The sequence below is a fragment of the Dipodomys ordii genome, unplaced genomic scaffold (genome assembly GCF_000151885.1).
Source record: "Dipodomys ordii isolate 6190 unplaced genomic scaffold, Dord_2.0 Scaffold17, whole genome shotgun sequence".
Lineage (NCBI taxonomy): Eukaryota > Metazoa > Chordata > Mammalia > Rodentia > Heteromyidae > Dipodomys > Dipodomys ordii.
The window spans coordinates 8,565,924-8,583,995 of record NW_012267233.1 but is presented as its reverse complement, the minus strand read 5'-3'; the positions used below and the strand labels follow the sequence as shown (position 1 = coordinate 8,583,995).

The 18,072-nt window shown below is 36.3% G+C and overlaps 1 protein-coding gene across 1 annotated transcript in view; it reads left to right on the top strand.

Annotated features, from left to right (window-relative positions):
- The window catches only part of Dcaf13 (DDB1 and CUL4 associated factor 13), a 28,236-nt gene that overhangs the window by 4,059 nt on the left and 6,105 nt on the right, over positions 1-18,072 (top strand). Inside the window, 6 exon segments of the mRNA XM_013012515.1 lie at positions 6,555-6,754; positions 7,471-7,664; positions 8,833-9,022; positions 11,886-11,963; positions 14,173-14,255; positions 16,947-17,111. Of these exon segments, the coding sequence (XP_012867969.1) occupies positions 6,555-6,754; positions 7,471-7,664; positions 8,833-9,022; positions 11,886-11,963; positions 14,173-14,255; positions 16,947-17,111 (910 nt within the window).

The window sequence follows — 18,072 nt, the reverse complement described above, 5'->3', positions numbered from 1 at the left end:
CATTATCTTGCCCATGTAATTGTAACCCCTCTGTACAGTATTTTCACAAAATAAAAAATAAATTCCTGTCCAGTTAATAGGTAGACAGGTATAGACACTAGATGGGCAGGCTTCTTACTTCTATTGACCTCCGGCTCTGATTAATTTTGAAAGGGCAGGCACAAAGTTGCTGATGTGATATCATCTCCTCTTACTCCTCTCCATCATCTCCTCTTACTCCCGTCCCTTGCTCCCCAGACTGGCTAAGTCTAGGTGCTTGTTGCTGGGATGGCTTGTCCCAGTTGGTATTCAAGGAGGATTGAATTCAAGGTCTGGGCACTGTCCCTGAGCACTTCTGCTCAAGGCTAGCACTTTTGAGTTATAGTACCACTTGCAGTGTTTGCTGGTTCGAGATAAGAGTCTTGAGCCATGCTTCCAGTCTGGCTCTTTGCAGGTTAGTTGGGAGATGGAGTCTTGGGGATTTTTCAGCCCAGGCTGGCTTTGAACTGCAATCTTTGCCACAAAAGCCCTTTATTATTTCCAATTAAAGCAACAAGGAGATCAAATAGAATAGAGCTTACCTGGTCCTTATCAAGAATTGACCAACAAATATTCTGCAATGACAAAACTTGTTAGATGTGATGAGAATTTTAGCACAGATAAGCCCAGTATTTTAGAACCACGTAGTCAGTAGTAGAATACACAACACAAAACAAAAAAGGCAAAACTCAAAACCTAAAGTTTTGGAGAACAATGTGTAGATATCTTTGACCATTTACCACTGCAGTGGCAAAAACTGTCTACATCTGAGAATGGCATAAAAATTAGGTGCTCTGGCTTTCCAGGGAGCGCAGGAGGCATTAGAAAAGGGGTTTCACCGCTCGGGTGTGATTCGCAGCACCGACAGTCAGTCGGTGAGTGAAGGAGAGCTGACCAGGCAGAAGTGGCAACTGACTTCCCCCAGAGCCCTCTAGAGAGAAATGGCCAAGCCCCCAAAGCCAAGCGTCATCGGCTTCAGAGGTGACCGGCCTTTCAGCTAAAGGCCGTAGGAGCTCTCTGGCATGGCGCCACATCTGGACAGAGACTGAGCAATAGAGAACTGTAGAGTAGTTTCACTCACCAGAGTAGAGAAGTGGTGTGGATGTGGATGTGAAAGCCAGCAATGGTATCGATGCGGTATGTCCACAGCAGACAGACCAGTTCACAAAAGGCTATTAGAACTGTGGGTATTCCTCAGAGCAAAAAGGGAAAAAGAAAAAAGAGGAAAAAAACCGGAGAGGAATCCCACCTATCCTGACTTTAAGCCCTTTATCTGAGTCACGGCCCCATTTATGTTAGGTTTTTAAGAAGAGGTAGCCGTGTAAGAACAGCACCACGCACGTGGTATTCAGGTAAGGGGTAGGTTTATTCAATAGACCTGCTAGGACCAGGCCAGGTTGGCACTCCACGTGGCTGGGAAAGACCTGAGAAAGAGAGAGCTGGAAAAAGAGCTAAGAGCTGAGAAGGAAAGAGCTGAGAAAGAAAGCTGTGCTTCCATTGTTAGCTAGTTAGGTGGCTTTGAACTCGAAGATCACAGTTCAAAGCCAGTCTGGACAGAAAAAAGTCCTGGAAACTCCAACTCTAACCAGCAAAAAAGCTGGACTGGAGGTTTGGTTCAAGTGGTAAAGTGCCAGCCATGAGCAAAAGAGCCACTTGAAGGTCCTAGCTTTTCAGTCTCTATGCTGGAAAAATATAATTTCATCCATAGGTAAAATTATGAATTTTAAAAATTCATTTTGCTTACATGAAAATATTTGGAAATAGAGGACTTTTTTGGTTTTTAACTATTAAAATTATTAAAATATCAATTAGTTTTAAAAGTAACTGCTTACATCATAGTAAATAGCACATTTCTAAACATAATTCAGAAATAACCTTTCCAAAACTAATAAGTGGGGCTGAGGATTAGATATACTTAGTAATATTGTGAACTGGATTACTTATCCTTGTGAAGTAGCCATTCCTTCCTTAGCACAGTATTGTGTTAACTGAATCAGTTCAGCTCTTTGGAAGGTACACAGCTACTGATGTCACATTTATTCATCACAGATATATGCAAAATAAACAATTGGTTCCAGTGTGCATATATTCGCATTAAGTTGGTACTGTGCAAAAGCCACTATTCCCTGAAAGTTTTTTCAACTATGGTAGACAAAAATGTTGAAAGGAATTGGATTAAAACTTGAGAGTTTATCATATTATCATAGTGTTGAACAAATATTTTATTTTTTGTTTTGCCAAAAACATCATTAATTGCATAGTCTTATCTAAATGTACATATGTTGAAAGAAAAATATCTCCCAAAAGCTGTACTAATGGGACACAGAATCTAAAGCACATGAAGACTGTTAATTTAAGGTCCCTTTTAAAAGTGTGAGCCTAGGGGTGTGGGAAGGTGGCTCAGTGGTAGAGTGCTTGCCTTGCAAGCATGAGGCCCTGGGTTCGATTCCTCAGCACCACATAAGCAGAAAAAGCCGGAATTGGTGCTGTGGCTCAAGTGGTAGAGCACTTTAGCTGAAGAGCTGAGGGGCAGCACCCAGGCCCAGAGTTCAGGCCCCACAACTGGCCAAAAAATTAAAAATAAAATTAAAAGTGTGAGCCTAGGAATATTGTAGTTTTAGGATTATTAATTCAATGATAATGCAAACTTCTAACAAATCAAGTAGGGAGGTACTGTAGTATTCCAAGGGGAAGGTAATAAGGATCCACATTAAGATGTTAGATATAGGGGCTGGGAAGGTGGCTCAGTGGTAGAGTGCTTGCCTTGCATGCCTGAGGCCCTGGGTTCGATTCCTCAGCACCACATAAGCAAAAAAGAAAAAAGCCAGAAGTGGCGCTGTGGCTCATGTGGTAGAGCGCTAGCTTTGAGCTGAAGAGCTGAGGGACAGTGCCCAGGCCCAGAGTTCAGGCCCCACGACGGGACCCAAAAAAAAAAAAAAAGTTAGATATAGGGAAGAAGGAAGAATGAATAAATATTTCAAAGATGGGCTGGAATGTAGCTTAGTGGTAGAATGCTTGCCTAACATACATGAAGCTCAGGTTTCCATTCTTCAGTACCACATGAACAGAAAAGACAAGAAGTGGTGCTGTGGCTCAAGTGATAGAGTGCTAGCCTTGAGCAAATGAAGCTCAGGGACAGTGCCCAGGCCCTGAGTTCCAGCCCCATGACTGGCAAAAATAAATAAATAAATACATACATACATACTTAAATTCTTCAAAGAAGATGAGTAGGACTTTGAGTTGGTACTAGGGAATATAGAAGATGAAATTCATAAGCATAATCAAGTGTAAGTTTTATTGCCTGTGAAATGTATTATTAACAGTGAATTAGAAAGTAGAGATAATATGGTGAAGTCAGGGGTAAGAATGTTAATTTACTTTTACACATTAAGGTGTTTTCTTTGTTGATTGGTTGTACTAGGCATTGAACTCAGGGCCTTGTCCTTGGAAGGGACATGCTGAACCACTTGAGACACACCTTCAGCACCTTTTTACCTTTGTTGGTTTTTAAAATTTTTTATTTTATTGTAAAGATGCTGTACGTGGGGGTTACAGTTTACATGATTAAGGTAATGAATGCATTTAAAAATTTTTTTTTACTGAGAAAATAGTATACAGAGGGGTTACAGTTACATGAGTAAGGTAATGAGTACATTTCCTATTGAGAGTTGTTACCTCCTCCTTTGTTTATCCTCTACCATCCTTTCCTTCCCCACTTTCCCAACTCCTCCCTCCCCCCAAGTTGTAAAGTTAATTTTCAACATAGTGTCTTGTACATCTCATTGTTACAACCTGTATCCTTATTTCAGCATTTTGTTATTTCCCTTCCCCTCCCCAAATTAGAAAAATGTACATACAAGATGTAAGGCACCAACATCAAATACAGTGAAAACAGGGGTTATACTGTGGGGGAAGCATATACAAAAGAAGCAAAAAAATCTCATATTTTAAATACATTAAAAACATTAGCAAGAAAGAAAACAGTTCTGTCCCTATCTTGGGGTTTATTTCACTTAGCATCATCTTTTCTCTGAAAAGGAAAAAAGAGTGGCCATAGACACATGAAGAAATTCTCAACTTCTCTAGCCATAAAAGAAATGCAAATCAAAACAACACTGAGATTCCACCTCACTCCATTTAGAATGGCTATAATCAAGAAATCTAATAACAACAAATGTTGGAGGGGATGTGGACAGAAGGGAACCCTACTGAACTGTTGGTGGGAGTGTAAGCTTGTTCACTTTGGAAAGCAGTATGGAGGGACCTCTAAAGACTACGCATAGAGCTCCCCTATGACCCAGCAATCCCACTTCTGGGTATTTACCTAGATGATCACAAACAAGGCCATACTAAAGCTACCGGCACAACTATGTTTATTGCAGCATTATTCACCATAGCCAAGATATGGAACCAACCCAGATGCCCCTCAGTAGATGGATCAAGAAAATGTGGTATATATACACAATGGAATTCTATGCCTCCATCAGAAGGAATGGCATTGCCCCATTAGTTAGGAAATGGAAAGACTTGGAAAAAATCATATTAAGTGAAGTAAGACAGACCCAAAGAAACCTAGGTCCCCTGGTTTTCCCTTATTTGCAATAACTAGTATAAGTCTAGGACAAGCAGAATAGGACAAAAGCTTTTTTTAAAAAAATTTTAATTTTATTTTATTGTAAAGATGCTGTACAGAAGGGTTACAGTTACATGAGTAAGGTAATGAGTACATTTCTTGTTGAGCGTTGTTACCCCCTCGTTTGTTTTTCTCCTACTATCCCTTTCCTCCCCCACATCTCTTACTCCCCCCTCCCAAGTTGTAAAGTTCATTTCCAACATAGTGTCTTGTGAGTATCATTGTTGCAATGGGTCATCCTGTGTCCTTGTTTCAGCATTTTGTTATTCCCTTTCCCCTCCCCAAATTAGATAAATGTATATACAAGATGCAGGGTACTAAAATCAAATACAGTGACGACAGGGGATGTACATAGCGGGGAAGAACATACAAAAGAAACACAAACACATAGTACATTAAAATCAACAACAACAAAGAAAAACCTCTTCTATCCATATCTTGGGGTTCATTTCACTTAGCATTAGCTTATATGGTTAGATATACATAGCTTTTAGCTTTTCTGCTCATCTGATAAGATTATTCTAAACGTATACTAATTATTGCAAATAAGGGAAACCATGGGACTTAGATTTCTTTGGGTCTGTCTTACTTCACTTAATATGATTTTTTTCCAAGTCTTTCCATTTCCTAACAAATGGGGAAATGTCATTCTTTCTGATGGAGGCATAGAATTCCATTGTGTATATATACCACATTTTCTTGATCCATTCATCTACTGAGGGGCATCAGGGTTGGTTCCATATCTTAGCTATGATAAATAATGCTGCAAAAAAAATAATGCTGAAGTAAACATAGTTGTGCTGGTAGCTTTAGTATGGCCTTGTTTGTGATCATTTGGGTAAGTGCCCAGAAGTGGGATTGCTGGGTCATAGGGGAGCTCTATGTGTAGTCTTTTGAGGACCCTCCATACTGGTTTCCAAAGTGGTTGAACAAGCTTACACTCCCACCAACAGTTCAGTAGGGTTCCCTTTTGGCCACATCCCCTCCAGCATCTATTGTTATTAGATTTCTTGATTATAGCCATTCTAAATGGTGTGAGGTGGAATCTCAGTGTTTTGATTTGCATTTCTTTTATGGCTAGGGAAGTTGAGCATTTCTTCATGTGTCTGTTGCCCCCAGCCAGCCTTGTCTTTATTCCTCCTCCTTGTGGTTCTCCTGTACCTAAGTTAACGAGGGGGTGTCACTCTGCCTAAATGTGTGGATTTAGGATTATTTTTCCCTAATTGTTATTATTAACTAAGACAACATATTTGGCAGAGTAGTTAAGAATGTGGGTCATGGAGCCAGACCACATTGGATCCTGGCTCTATCACTTCGTAGGCAAGTTACTTAACCTCTCTGTGCCTCAGTTTCCTAATCTATAAGGTAGGAAATAGTATTCGAACCTAACCCAGAGAGTTAGCAATTAAATGAATAGAGATTAAATGACCTAGTAGCACCATAATATAATCATCATCATGTATGTCTAGCATTATAGTGTTTAATACCAGAGATTAATAATGTTCCTTGATCTACAAGCAGCTAAAAGAGTTTAGTTAAGAAAACATTGGTATTGTACTTTGTGCCATGTCTGACTTTGTGCCAGAAACTGCTAGCCGTAAGGAATACGACTGAATAGTGTGTCAAAAGTTACAATTCAGCTGCAATGGAATAAGATATATAGAAGGAAAAACAGTGTATGTGTGTGATTACAGGTGTACTCAAGTATTTTGCAAGTTGTATTTTCTTTTAGTTTTGGGAAAACTGTGAATAAACCTTTCCTAATTTTTGTTAATGTGCTAGGCATAAAACAGAGTCCCTTATTATAGGCTTATTGAAATATATTAAGGATCAGCTGAAGTCTTCCACAGGAGATATTAAATGTGAATTAGTGTTTTATTAAGAGAGCTCATTCTGATTTCAGTTCCAAGGAACTATGATCCTACCTTACATCCTTTTGAGGTCTCAAGAGAATACATAAGAGCTTTAAATGCTACAAAACTGGAACGTGTGTTTGCAAAACCGTTTCTTGCTTCCTTGGATGGTCATCGAGATGGAGTCAATTGCTTGGCAAAGCATCCAAAGAGCTTGTCTACTGTCCTTTCTGGGGCTTGTGATGGAGAGGCAAGTATCATTTTAAACCTTTTGTATTGTACTTTGCCTTTAATTTTTACTTAACTATAAATTTTACTTTGGTTGTAATGTAATTCTCAAGAGTAAATTCTGGGGCTGGGAAGTTGGCTCAGTGGTAGAGTTCTTGCCTAGCATGCATAAGGCCCTGTGTTCAATTCCTCAGCACCATAAAAGCAGAAAAAAAGCCGGAAGTGGCGCTGAGGTTCAAGTGGTAGGGCGCTAACCTTGAGCTGAAGAGCTGAGGGACAGAGTTCAGGCCCCATGACTGACAAAAAAAAAGAAAGAAAGAAAATACATCTTTTTTTTAAAGAGTAAATTCTGTTTGAAATAATACAGTTAGTAGTTTATTTAGTCCTGAGAAATTATAAATGCAATAGTTTAAGGTTCAATTTGACAAAATTGTGTATAGTTTTCACAGAAGATGTTAATGGTTATTAATAATGTTGATATTAACGAGTGCTATTAGTGATTCAAAACTTACCCTACTCTGATAAGGTAAAATGGTTTTGAAACTAGAATTGACAGATTGAATTTTCAGCTTGTTGATATATTTCTTTGTATTACATTATTTACTCAAAGGATTTTGGTATTAGCTGCCGGAGATTTATAGCCTTTTCAGTGTTGAATCTTTCTTCAAATGTAGTACTTCTGTGCCTGAGCAGTTGACATTTGTGTACACTAAAGCTTTCTGGTATACTTTATCATAGGTTAAAATTTGGAACCTAACTAAGCGAAAATGTATCCGTACCATTCAAGCACATGAAGGTTTTGTACGAGGAATATGTACTCGATTTTGTGGTACTTCATTTTTTACTGTAAGTATAAGACTTAAGTCATTTAAGTCTTTTTAACGTGTGTAAGAATGATTTAATTGGGGCTGGGAAGGTGGCTCAGTGGTAGAGTGCTTGCCTTGTATGCATGAAGCCCTGGGTTCGATTCCTCAGCACCACATAAGCAAAAAGAAAAAAGCTGGAAGTGGTGCTGTGGCTCAAGTGGTAGAACTTGAGCTGAAGAGCTGAGGGACAGTGCCCAGGCCCAGAGTTCAGGCCCCACAACCAGACCCCACCCCAAAAAAAAAGAAATGTACTCATTACGTTGCCCATGTAAGTGTAACCCCTCTGTATGGTATTTTCACAATAAAAAATTAAAAAACAAAAATAACTGACCTTCCCATATTTAATAATACTTACATTTTTATGTTAAACAGAATTCTAATAATTATTTTAACAGAATCCTAAAATTAGATTTAATCTTTAAAATATATACATTTTAAAAATCACCACTTTTCTGGGTACCAGTGGTTCATGTCTGTTACACTACTTACGAGGCTGAGATCAGAGGTTTGCCATTCAAAGCCAGACCATGCAAGGAAGTCCATGGGACTTTCATCTGCAATTTACCACCAACAGGCCAGAAGTGGAGGTGGCTCAAGTGGTACATGGCTAGACTGCTTGCCTTGAGTACAGAAGCTAAGGGACAGCACCTGGGCTCTGAATTAAAGCCTCATTACTGGCACGCACGCACGCGCACACACACACACTCACTTTATTTCAGCAGTATAGTTAGTATAAACTTAGATTCTGTTTCAAATGTCAAGAAATTCTAAATATTCTTAAAGGGCTATAGAGGGGAATGTATTAGTATGGATAATATAAGTATGAAATAGAAATAATTTGTAGGTGATACCAAATAAGTTAAGATTTCCTAAAACAAATTGGGTTGCATTTTTATAAAATACCTTTTTTTAATAGTCTTCTACAGCATTATTTTTATTTTTTAATATATTTTACTGTAAAGATACTGTACAGAGGGGTTACAGTTACATGAGTAAGGTATTGAGTACATTTCCTATCAAGCAGTTACCCCCTCCTTTGTTTTTCTCCTACCATCCCTTTCCTCCCCACCTCCACAACTTCTCCCCCGCTCCCTATAAAATATCTTGTCTTTTGATTTGTTTTTCTTCATTAAGGAAACACTTCAACGAAGACTTTGTGATCAAGTGTTTCCTTAAAAAATGGATATAAATAAATATATTTAAAATACTATTCTGTAGATTTGAAGTGGTGAAGAGACCTATCTATAACAACCTCTTTGATTTTAAAGACAGTATACACTGGAATTGATCATCACTGGAAAGATCCTGCATTTGCCACATGTGGACAGCAAGTAGACATTTGGGATGAGCAAAGAGCCAATCCTATATGTTCAATGACTTGGGGATTTGACAGCATAAATAGTGTTAAATTTAACCCAATTGAGGTAATGTCCTCTTAAAAAAATGTTGTTCTTCCTGTTTGCTGATTGTTTGATTTTAGCTTTGTTTGAATGTGTGATTAAAGTAATTTACCAAATGTTTGTCTGCATTTTAGTCCTAGATATCAATGTTAAGCATTGAGGGAGGGGTATGAATGGCAGTAGAATCCAAGCAAATACTGGACTTTCATTGTGTTTGTTTGTTTGTTTGTTTTATAGTGTCTAACTATGTAGTACAAGCTGACCTCAAATTTACTATGTTGCCAAGACTAGTGTTGAACTGACAGTCTTTCTGCCTCAGCCTCACAAGCGTAGGCATGCATTTATGCTCAGTATTTTGGACTTTTATACTCATGCTACACAGCTCATAGCATTATACTTTCAGGAATATGTTAATTATTCTTAGCTCTTGGAGTTCAGAAGGAAGAACATTTGAGCTCTGTTTGCTCTGTTTCCATAAGTGTACTGCTTCTATAAGTCATAAGTGTACTAGCATATAACCATGATCATTGTTGGATTGCATGATAGTAAGTTATATCCTTCTTTTCTCAGAAGTCTGAATTGTAATTCCTACTTCCTTCCTATCATAAGGAAAGACCTGCAGATTAGCCACTACATTTGATCAGTTCATATGTGAATTTAGGAATGGAACTTGGCCTGCTAAATTAGTTCCCTTGGACTCTTGACCTTTATGTGAGCTTTCTCTAAGTAGATAGAAATAGATGGTCCTCATTGTGCAGAAGACATTAGAGATGCTCTTTCCTTCAGAAAGAAAGGGAGATTGCTGCGTGTATAAGCTGATTTTAGAAGTTATCAGAGGTTACCATGTTAGGTGCTATAAGAGAAAATCCTGATGTGAAAGTTTCATACCCTAAACGACTCAAATTGGTAAAAAGAAGAAAGATTATGTTAAAGAAACAGTATGTAGAGATTGCTCATGTGATATATTAAAACATGAGGTACAGCAGTATTCTGTAAGCTTGGCCTTGAGGTTTAGCTAAGACGCAGACAGCCAAGAGGATAATCTTCTTCCCACCAGCATGTACCTATATATATATTCTCTCTTGCGGGAGGCTAGAGAAGGGGTTGGCAAGTTATAGTCTGTGAGCCAAATGTGGCCTGCTGCCTGTCTGTTGGCTTGCTTTTTTTTTTTTTATTGTTGTTTGATTTTGCTTTTAATAAAGTCTTACTAGACCATACAGAGGTCCTCTTGCTTACATATCATCTGTTTGCTTTGGCCCACAAGAGAATGCCTTTTTATGAGAAAAGTTTACTGATCTCTAGTCTATAAAGTATCTATTTTGTCTTCTTTACCTCTTTATCTATTTTCCTTCCCTGTTGTCCTTGGTTGTAGAAGTAAGGTATGGTCTAGAGGGACAAGCCATCTTTGCAGAGCAGGGACATGGTCACACTGAGTAGAAGCAGGCTACAAATACAGGTAATTTGTAAGAACTTTTTCATGCCCATCTTGATGGGAAACTAGGTAGAACCAGGGTTTTCTAGTAGCAAGAAATCTTCTATGTAGTTGTTAATCTATTTTATATGAGATTAATTGTATTTCTCAATGTACCTTTAGAGGTTTGTTTTGAATGTAAATATTGTATAGACATTTTTTGAAGTGTTGCCTAAATTAGAGATGGTTATATTATTGTAAAAAATAATGAGCCAAGACAGATAATAATACTTTTTTGAGACAGAATCTGTTGCATCTGTTTTAGTGACCACTCATGTCAAAAAAAACTGACATAATTATTAGTCATGACTTAGTGACCATGTTTTCCATACTTCTCTGTATAATAGCTCTTTTGTCCATCTGTGAGCATATTGTTTTTAAAACCTTGTGAACTGAATTAGTGGTAAAAAGCGAATGGTGTGCGTGTCTCAGCCTATATTAAACTTAATGGAAAGGGCAGGTGGCTATAAATCAATAGAATATATTGTCTTTTCTAATCATTAATAATATTTCATGAAAATATCAAAGCTTAAAATCTTGATAAAGTCACAAGATTATGCTTAGTGCTGCCACCATTTACAATTTAAAAATTGACTTTTCAACTAAGCTGCCTAGGTAGAATCTTTTCCTTTGCTCAAATCAAAGTCTTTGTTTTTAGAAATGGAACTTGATCATAACCTGAAGTGATACAAGGATAAGCTGAGAAAGGCAGAGGGAGATTACTAGGGGAGGACTCAGAGTCAGCAATTGAAGTAGGAGGCTTTTAGAAAGGGCTGAGGAGAGTTCATGGTTATAGCAGTAGATTTATGATGTTTTATTTGAACTGAGTAGACAGTGTAGGAGTTAGTAAATAATGTTTCTTGTTCTTGCTATACTTTAAAGAGGAAGTAACAGTAAAGTGGCATTACCTTATGCTGGCATAAACTTATCTTATTTTGCAGTAAAATGGGCACATTCCCACATTGCATTGTCTATCAGCACAACTCTGAGAATCATTAGCCCTAAATATCAAAAGGCGTAGAATTATTCATGTTTTGATTTAGTAATATCACGTTATGGCAGTAGTTACAAGAGTTTAATATAGGAAAGTATTGTTTCAACTGTTATATAATAATGAAAAATAGTAAACAAATCTTAAGATGGAGAATAATATGTAAAATATGTTCTATTATAAATTAGAATAAATGTTACCTGTACTCTCTCATCATTAATATCTGTTTGTACATGTAACAGTAAAAATAGTAGACTTGGTTTGCTCAGATTATGGATGATTTATTATCTCTTCATGAAATAGTGTTATAATTTGGTGTTTTAACATAAATATTCAGGATAATTAAATCATTTATATACCAAATAAACTCGATATGCATCACTTCAATTCCTGCTTTTAACTGGCAGTTACTATATTATTTTTAGACATTTCTCTTGGGAAGTTGTGCTTCTGACAGGAATATAGTACTATATGATATGAGGCAAGCTACTCCTCTGAAAAAGGTAAGTTTCAGTTTTGCTTTATACAATATTAAAGTAGTATCTATAAATTGAATAACTGAAAATATGGAGCAAGTGATTTTCAGTATTCTGAAATTTTATTAATTTTTTTGGAGATGTTCTTTTACCCAGAATTATATAGTGGCATTTCTTAGCTCTGCATTGCATGTTGGAGACCCTTATATTTGTGTCTTCCATATTACCAGCAAATTTTGGTATCTAATTAGTATTTGTTGAATTGAAAGTTATTAACTGAAAGGCACTCCATTCCATTACTTAATGGTGTAATAATATTTTAAGTACTATCACTAATCTTTGACATGGTACAGTATTTTGTTCTAGAAAGTTAGAACTGGTTCATTTAACCATCTTTGTTTAGTTACATACTGGTATTTACTAATGACACTTTGTTTAGACAAGCCCTTTCGTTGAAGATGATAATCTTGTTGATTCTAAGATGATCATCCCAAAACAAAGATATCAAGTATAATATAACCTTAAGATGACTTTCAAGAGCTAGAGAAATACTGTCTGTAGGTAAACAGAACAATACGATTTTAAGTATATAAAGTTCAGAGTAGTGCTAGTAGAATTATGAGAGCACAAGAAGTGCTAGGTATCATTCACGTGCATGAGCCCATTGTGATAGTCCATATGTAAAAGAAATGCAGCTGAGCTTGTAGCTCAGTGGTAAAGCTCTTGTCTAGTATATATAATACACTAGGTTTGATCTCTAGCATCAGGAAAGAGTGGAGAGGTGAGTTGATGAGGGAGAAAGGAAAGAATGAATACTTTCAGGACTGGTGTTTTTTTTTTTCCTAAACCATTTTTATAATGTAGTAAACTCAGGGTATTAAACTTAAAGGACATTTATTGAAATTTGAAATAACTATAATATTCCAAAGTATTTCCTTAATAATTTTACTTATTTATTTGATAAGAACTTTAAACATAAACTTTAAACGTTAAACATAAAGGTAGTAATTTCATCTATGTTCTCTTGCAAAATGGTGACAATAAATACTATCTTGTAGCATGTTGGTAAGACTAATGCTTGCTACCTATAGCCAGGTGCTAGTGACTCACACCTATAATCCTATTTGGAAAGCTGAGATTAAGTCTGAGAGACTCTAGTCCCCTGTTAACCAGCAAAAAGTCATGGTAAAATATGCCATCCGTTAGCAAAAAAGCTGAATGAAGCTGAGGCCCTGAGTTCAAGCCCTAGTACTTTTACACACACACACACACACACACGATGTGTTTTAGCTCACACACACACACACACACACACACACACGATGTGTTTTAGCTCAATGCCAACATGAAGCTCTCTATTCCATTACTTTGTTTTCCATTTACTTAGTTACAGTATTTATTAAACTCAGGGCCTTACTTCTTTCTAGGTAAGAACTCTCACTTATGCCGCTAGTCTGTGTCACTTGAGTTTTAGAGTAAAGAAAATAACTGGATTTTAAAATCTTCTACCCTAAAGTAGCCCACTCAGTTGTTTGTTTCAGTAAGTACGGAAACATTTAATTGGAGTTTGTCACATGAAGGTTTATAGACACAACTACTTTATTTTGTTTTATTTTTTTGTTCTGTTTTTAGACTGCTAATGTTTCTTCCCTCTTTTCTTTCCTAAATATAGTAGTTCTCAGTCAGGGGTTACACTCCCCCTAAAGAACAGTGTAGTTTTGGAAGTGTGAAATGAGCAGTTGGTAGGGAGGTGTGTGAGAGCTAAACATCCTACAGTAGTCAGTTACACACAACAAAGATGACTCATCTCAAAATTGCAAATAGTAGTGTATGGAAAAACATTGTAAATTGCTGGTCTTCATAGGCTAGCTCAAATCATGCTTGTCTTTTGAAACATTTTTCTGTACTCTGACCCTAAATTCACCATTATTTTTCCCCAGTTTAATACTAGCATCTATTACTGTGTCTTAGGTTTTCTTATGTATATCTTATTTTCTTGTTTAAACTGTGTTGTTTAAAATCCAGGCACTAGGTATACTATATTTCTCTTTTTCATATTTACTCTTGCCTGTGTTCTTGAAATAGTTTATGATTGATTTCTTTTCCCACTGCTCTCAATTGATTGCTGTGCACATGAAAGGTTTATTAAATAATTGCTTAAATCAGTGAGAAAAGGAATGAGTTTTAGAGATAATTAACTTTATTGTAACAGGATAGCTTATGCTTCCTTTCTCAGGTTATCTTAGATATGAGAACGAATACAATCTGTTGGAATCCTATGGAAGCTTTCATTTTTACTGCAGCAAATGAAGATTACAAGTAAGTATCTGTCTTTTAAAACTTGTATTTCTATCAGAAACAGCTCAATTGAATAAGTTATACTAGTAGAGTACAGTTTTTACTAGGTAAGTATACTTTCTCTTACAAGTTACAAAACTCTTGTCATTTGTTGTGCTAAAAGTAGTTTCTCAGGTTGGAAAAGATTCTGGAAATTTTCTCAGATTTCAACAGACAAGTAACAGTGGACCAGATTCTCTCTGCTGCCTATTAGAGATTTTTGTTTTATTGCAATATATTTGTATACTAGTTATGGCTGTTAAGAGTATAAAGCCTGAGTCAAATAGTTGTGAAAGACCATATGGCCCATTTGGCCAACATGTTTACTATCTGACCTCTCAGAAGTTGTGTGATAACTCATATAAGCTGCATAAATAATGATGATAACAATACATGTTTTAATGAAAACAGTGTTATCTGCTTATGGATATTTGTAATTCTTTGGGTAATTGATATTTTCTTAGTCATGCTATGAGCTGTCAGGATTATATCAATAAGCAAATAGAAATAAGTTTAAAATTTTTAGCTTCATAAATGGAAATATATTATTCTGTGTGTGAACTTGACTTAGCAGCCTTCTACTCTTGACCTAGATGTGATTATGGTTCTTTATGGAATGGCTTAATGCTTGTTGAAGCACTGAACATTTTTTATCTTATTTCATCTTTATATTGTAAGGTTGGTAGACTATTATGTTATCTAATTTTTTAGGATAATTGAAACAGAGAGACCTTTAGGTCTTCTATATTAAATTTTCTGTTCTCCTGTATAATTCTGAAAACATAAACATAAAATTCTGTATAATTCTAGCTCATAAATATGATTTATTACATGATGTTTTAGAGGTACAAACTGAAATGATCACATTACTTTCTACATTAAAAAGAAACATAGTTGGACTCTCCTTAGCAACAGCTAACCACATTAATTGAAACCCTTTTTTGCCTTTTTCTGTTTTGAAACCAAATGCCATTGTTCCAATGAAAGACAATAAAATAAAGGAGTTAATACTGTACTTTGTTATCAGGTGCTTTATCAATCATCTTTTTCAGATTTGTTATTTCTCATTTCTTGCTTTAGGAAGAATTATATATGGTACCTAATATGGCATCTAAAATACAAAGTATATATCCATTTTAAGAACTGTTAGATTGTCCCATAGTTGTCCTCACCTTAAAAATGATCTTACCTGTATACTATAGCCTATTCCTATAATCCCAGCTACTTTTGAGGCAGTGACAAAAGCGATCTCAGTTCCAGGCTAGATGGGCAAAATGTTAGTGAAATCCTATCTCAACCAATAGCTGGGCATGGTAGCAGACATCTATCATCCTATCTTCTCAGAATTTATAAATAGGAGGATCATCATCCAGGCTCTCCCAGGCATAAACTTAAGATCCATTCAAAACCTCATGAAAGTAAAAAGGGATGGAGGTGAGTTTCAGCTGATAGACTGACTGCCTACCAAGTGCTAGGTCCTTAGTTCAAGCCCCAATAACTAGCATGCACACGTGCACACATATAATCTTGTTGTGGCATATCTTTTCTGTATTTGTAAATATTTTCTTTTATTTCCTTTTAAGTATTCTGATCTTTCTGAAGTAGAAACCTAAGGTCAAGTTTATACCAATCAGTAATTACTTGAGAAGGTTTGGGGAGTCATTCAGACTAACTCCGTTACTGTTTTATGATCTGTAAGAAAGGAAGTTTGGGTTAGGAGTAGTTCAGAGGCATTTGTAATGCCAGCGCTTGGCATTACAGGAAGATTGCAAGTATGAGGTTATGTGGTCCCATGTAGCAAGTTCAGAGACAGCTTGCTCACAAAATGCTCTATTTCTCTAAGCCATTCTCTATGTTGACTTATTTGTGTACTATTCTTTTAGGTGTTGATTAAGAATTTTTAAATCCCCAAACTTAACAAGTCAGTTTCTTAATTTTGGCATACTTTTTGAAAAGCCATGTTCATTTTGATATATAACAGCTAAGAATATAAATTAAGGCAACTTTGTTAGAAGTCATTTGGCACCTTGCCAGTTTTTTAAATGTGTATTTCTCCTTATAGGAATCTGTCCTGACTTGATTGAATCATATCACATCCAATTAAAACTTGAATGCTAAATATTAAGATTTCATTTAAGCATAATTTATAATAAGAAAATACTACTTATCAAAAATAGGGAAAGTAATTATTTTAACTCATTCAAATTTGTACGTATTAAAATCTTTCCAAAAAGTATTTAATGATATGGGTAAATGGTCATAATGTGCTTGGGGATTATCACCACAAAGTTTTATGCAGTATCATCTCAATTTTATTCAAAAATATGTTTAAATACCATAGTGAAAAGATTTTTAAATTTCTGTTGTTAATTTTCTCTCTGAAAAGTGGGGGTAAAGGTAATTTTGTTCTATGTGTATTGTTTCCCAAATTTTCAATAGTGAAACTTAACATAGAGAGGGAAGTGTATTTGTATGTTTGTAGGCATAATATTAAAGAGAAATAAAAATTGTTGCTATTATTTTCTTGTTCTTTACTTGCTATGTACAGAATTGACTTGTGTATTTAGATGTGCATTGTTTAGCTGGTGGGCCTTATTTTTACTATTGTCTTTTAGTACTACTTATGACTTCTTTCTAGAAATTTGGATGAAACATTGAACAATTCTTTTACAGCTTATATACATTTGATATGCGTGCACTGAACACTCCAGTTATGGTCCACTTAGATCACGTATCTGCAGTGCTTGATGTGGACTACTCTCCCACTGGGAAAGAGTTTGTTTCTGCTAGTTTTGATAAATCTATTCGAATCTTTCCTGTTGACAAAAGTCGAAGCAGGTATGTGACTACCAGTAAGACGCTTGTTTGTTTGACCTCTTCATCATTTATCTTTTCTGAAAGGGTGCCTGCGTATGTGTATACATCCACGAGTCATGACTAGAGTATCTGTTTATATCATATTGTCTATGGGCAGAGAATTAGCTTATCAAGAAGTTTCTTTTGTTAAATAAACTATTACCTTTATATTATTAGTAGATTTATAGAAATTTTAATTTGATAATGAAGAATTTGAATAAGTAAGTTTTGTCTTAATTCGATTTATGAGCAATTAATACATACTGCTTGATATTGGTTTTCACCCATTCAAATTGTACCAATGCAAAAATGAAAGAAAATAAATTGTTGAGGCCCTTGTCCTCCTCTCCACTTTATAAAGGCAAACAATTTGATCACTCAGCTTAGTGACATTTGTGTATTGATTTCCATAAACACATTGAGAATAATTCTAGGTCTTTAAGATTTGATTTGACAGCCGGGCGCTGGTGGCTCACGCCTGTAATCCTAGCTACTCAGGAGGCTGAGATCTGAGGATCGTGGTTCAGAGCCAGCCCGGGCAGGAGAGACAGTGAGACTCCTATCTCCAATAAACCACCAGAAAACCGGAAGGGGCGCTGTAGCTCAAGTGGTAGAGCGCTCGCCTTGAGCTGAAGAGCTGAGGGACAGCGCCCAGGCCCAGAGTTCAAGCCCCACGACCAACACAAAAAAAAAAAAGATTTGATTTGACAGGCTCATGCCTGTAATCCTAGCTATTCAGGAGGCTGAGATCTGAGGACCACCGTTCCAAGCCATCCCAGGCAAGAAAGTCTGTGAGACTCTTTTTTTTTTATATTTTATTTTATTTGTGAACATATTATACAGAGGGGCTACAATTGCATGGGCAGGATAATGCGTACATTTCTTACCAAGCATTGCAGCCTCCTCCTTTGTTTACCCTTCACATCCCTTCCCAGCCTCCCCC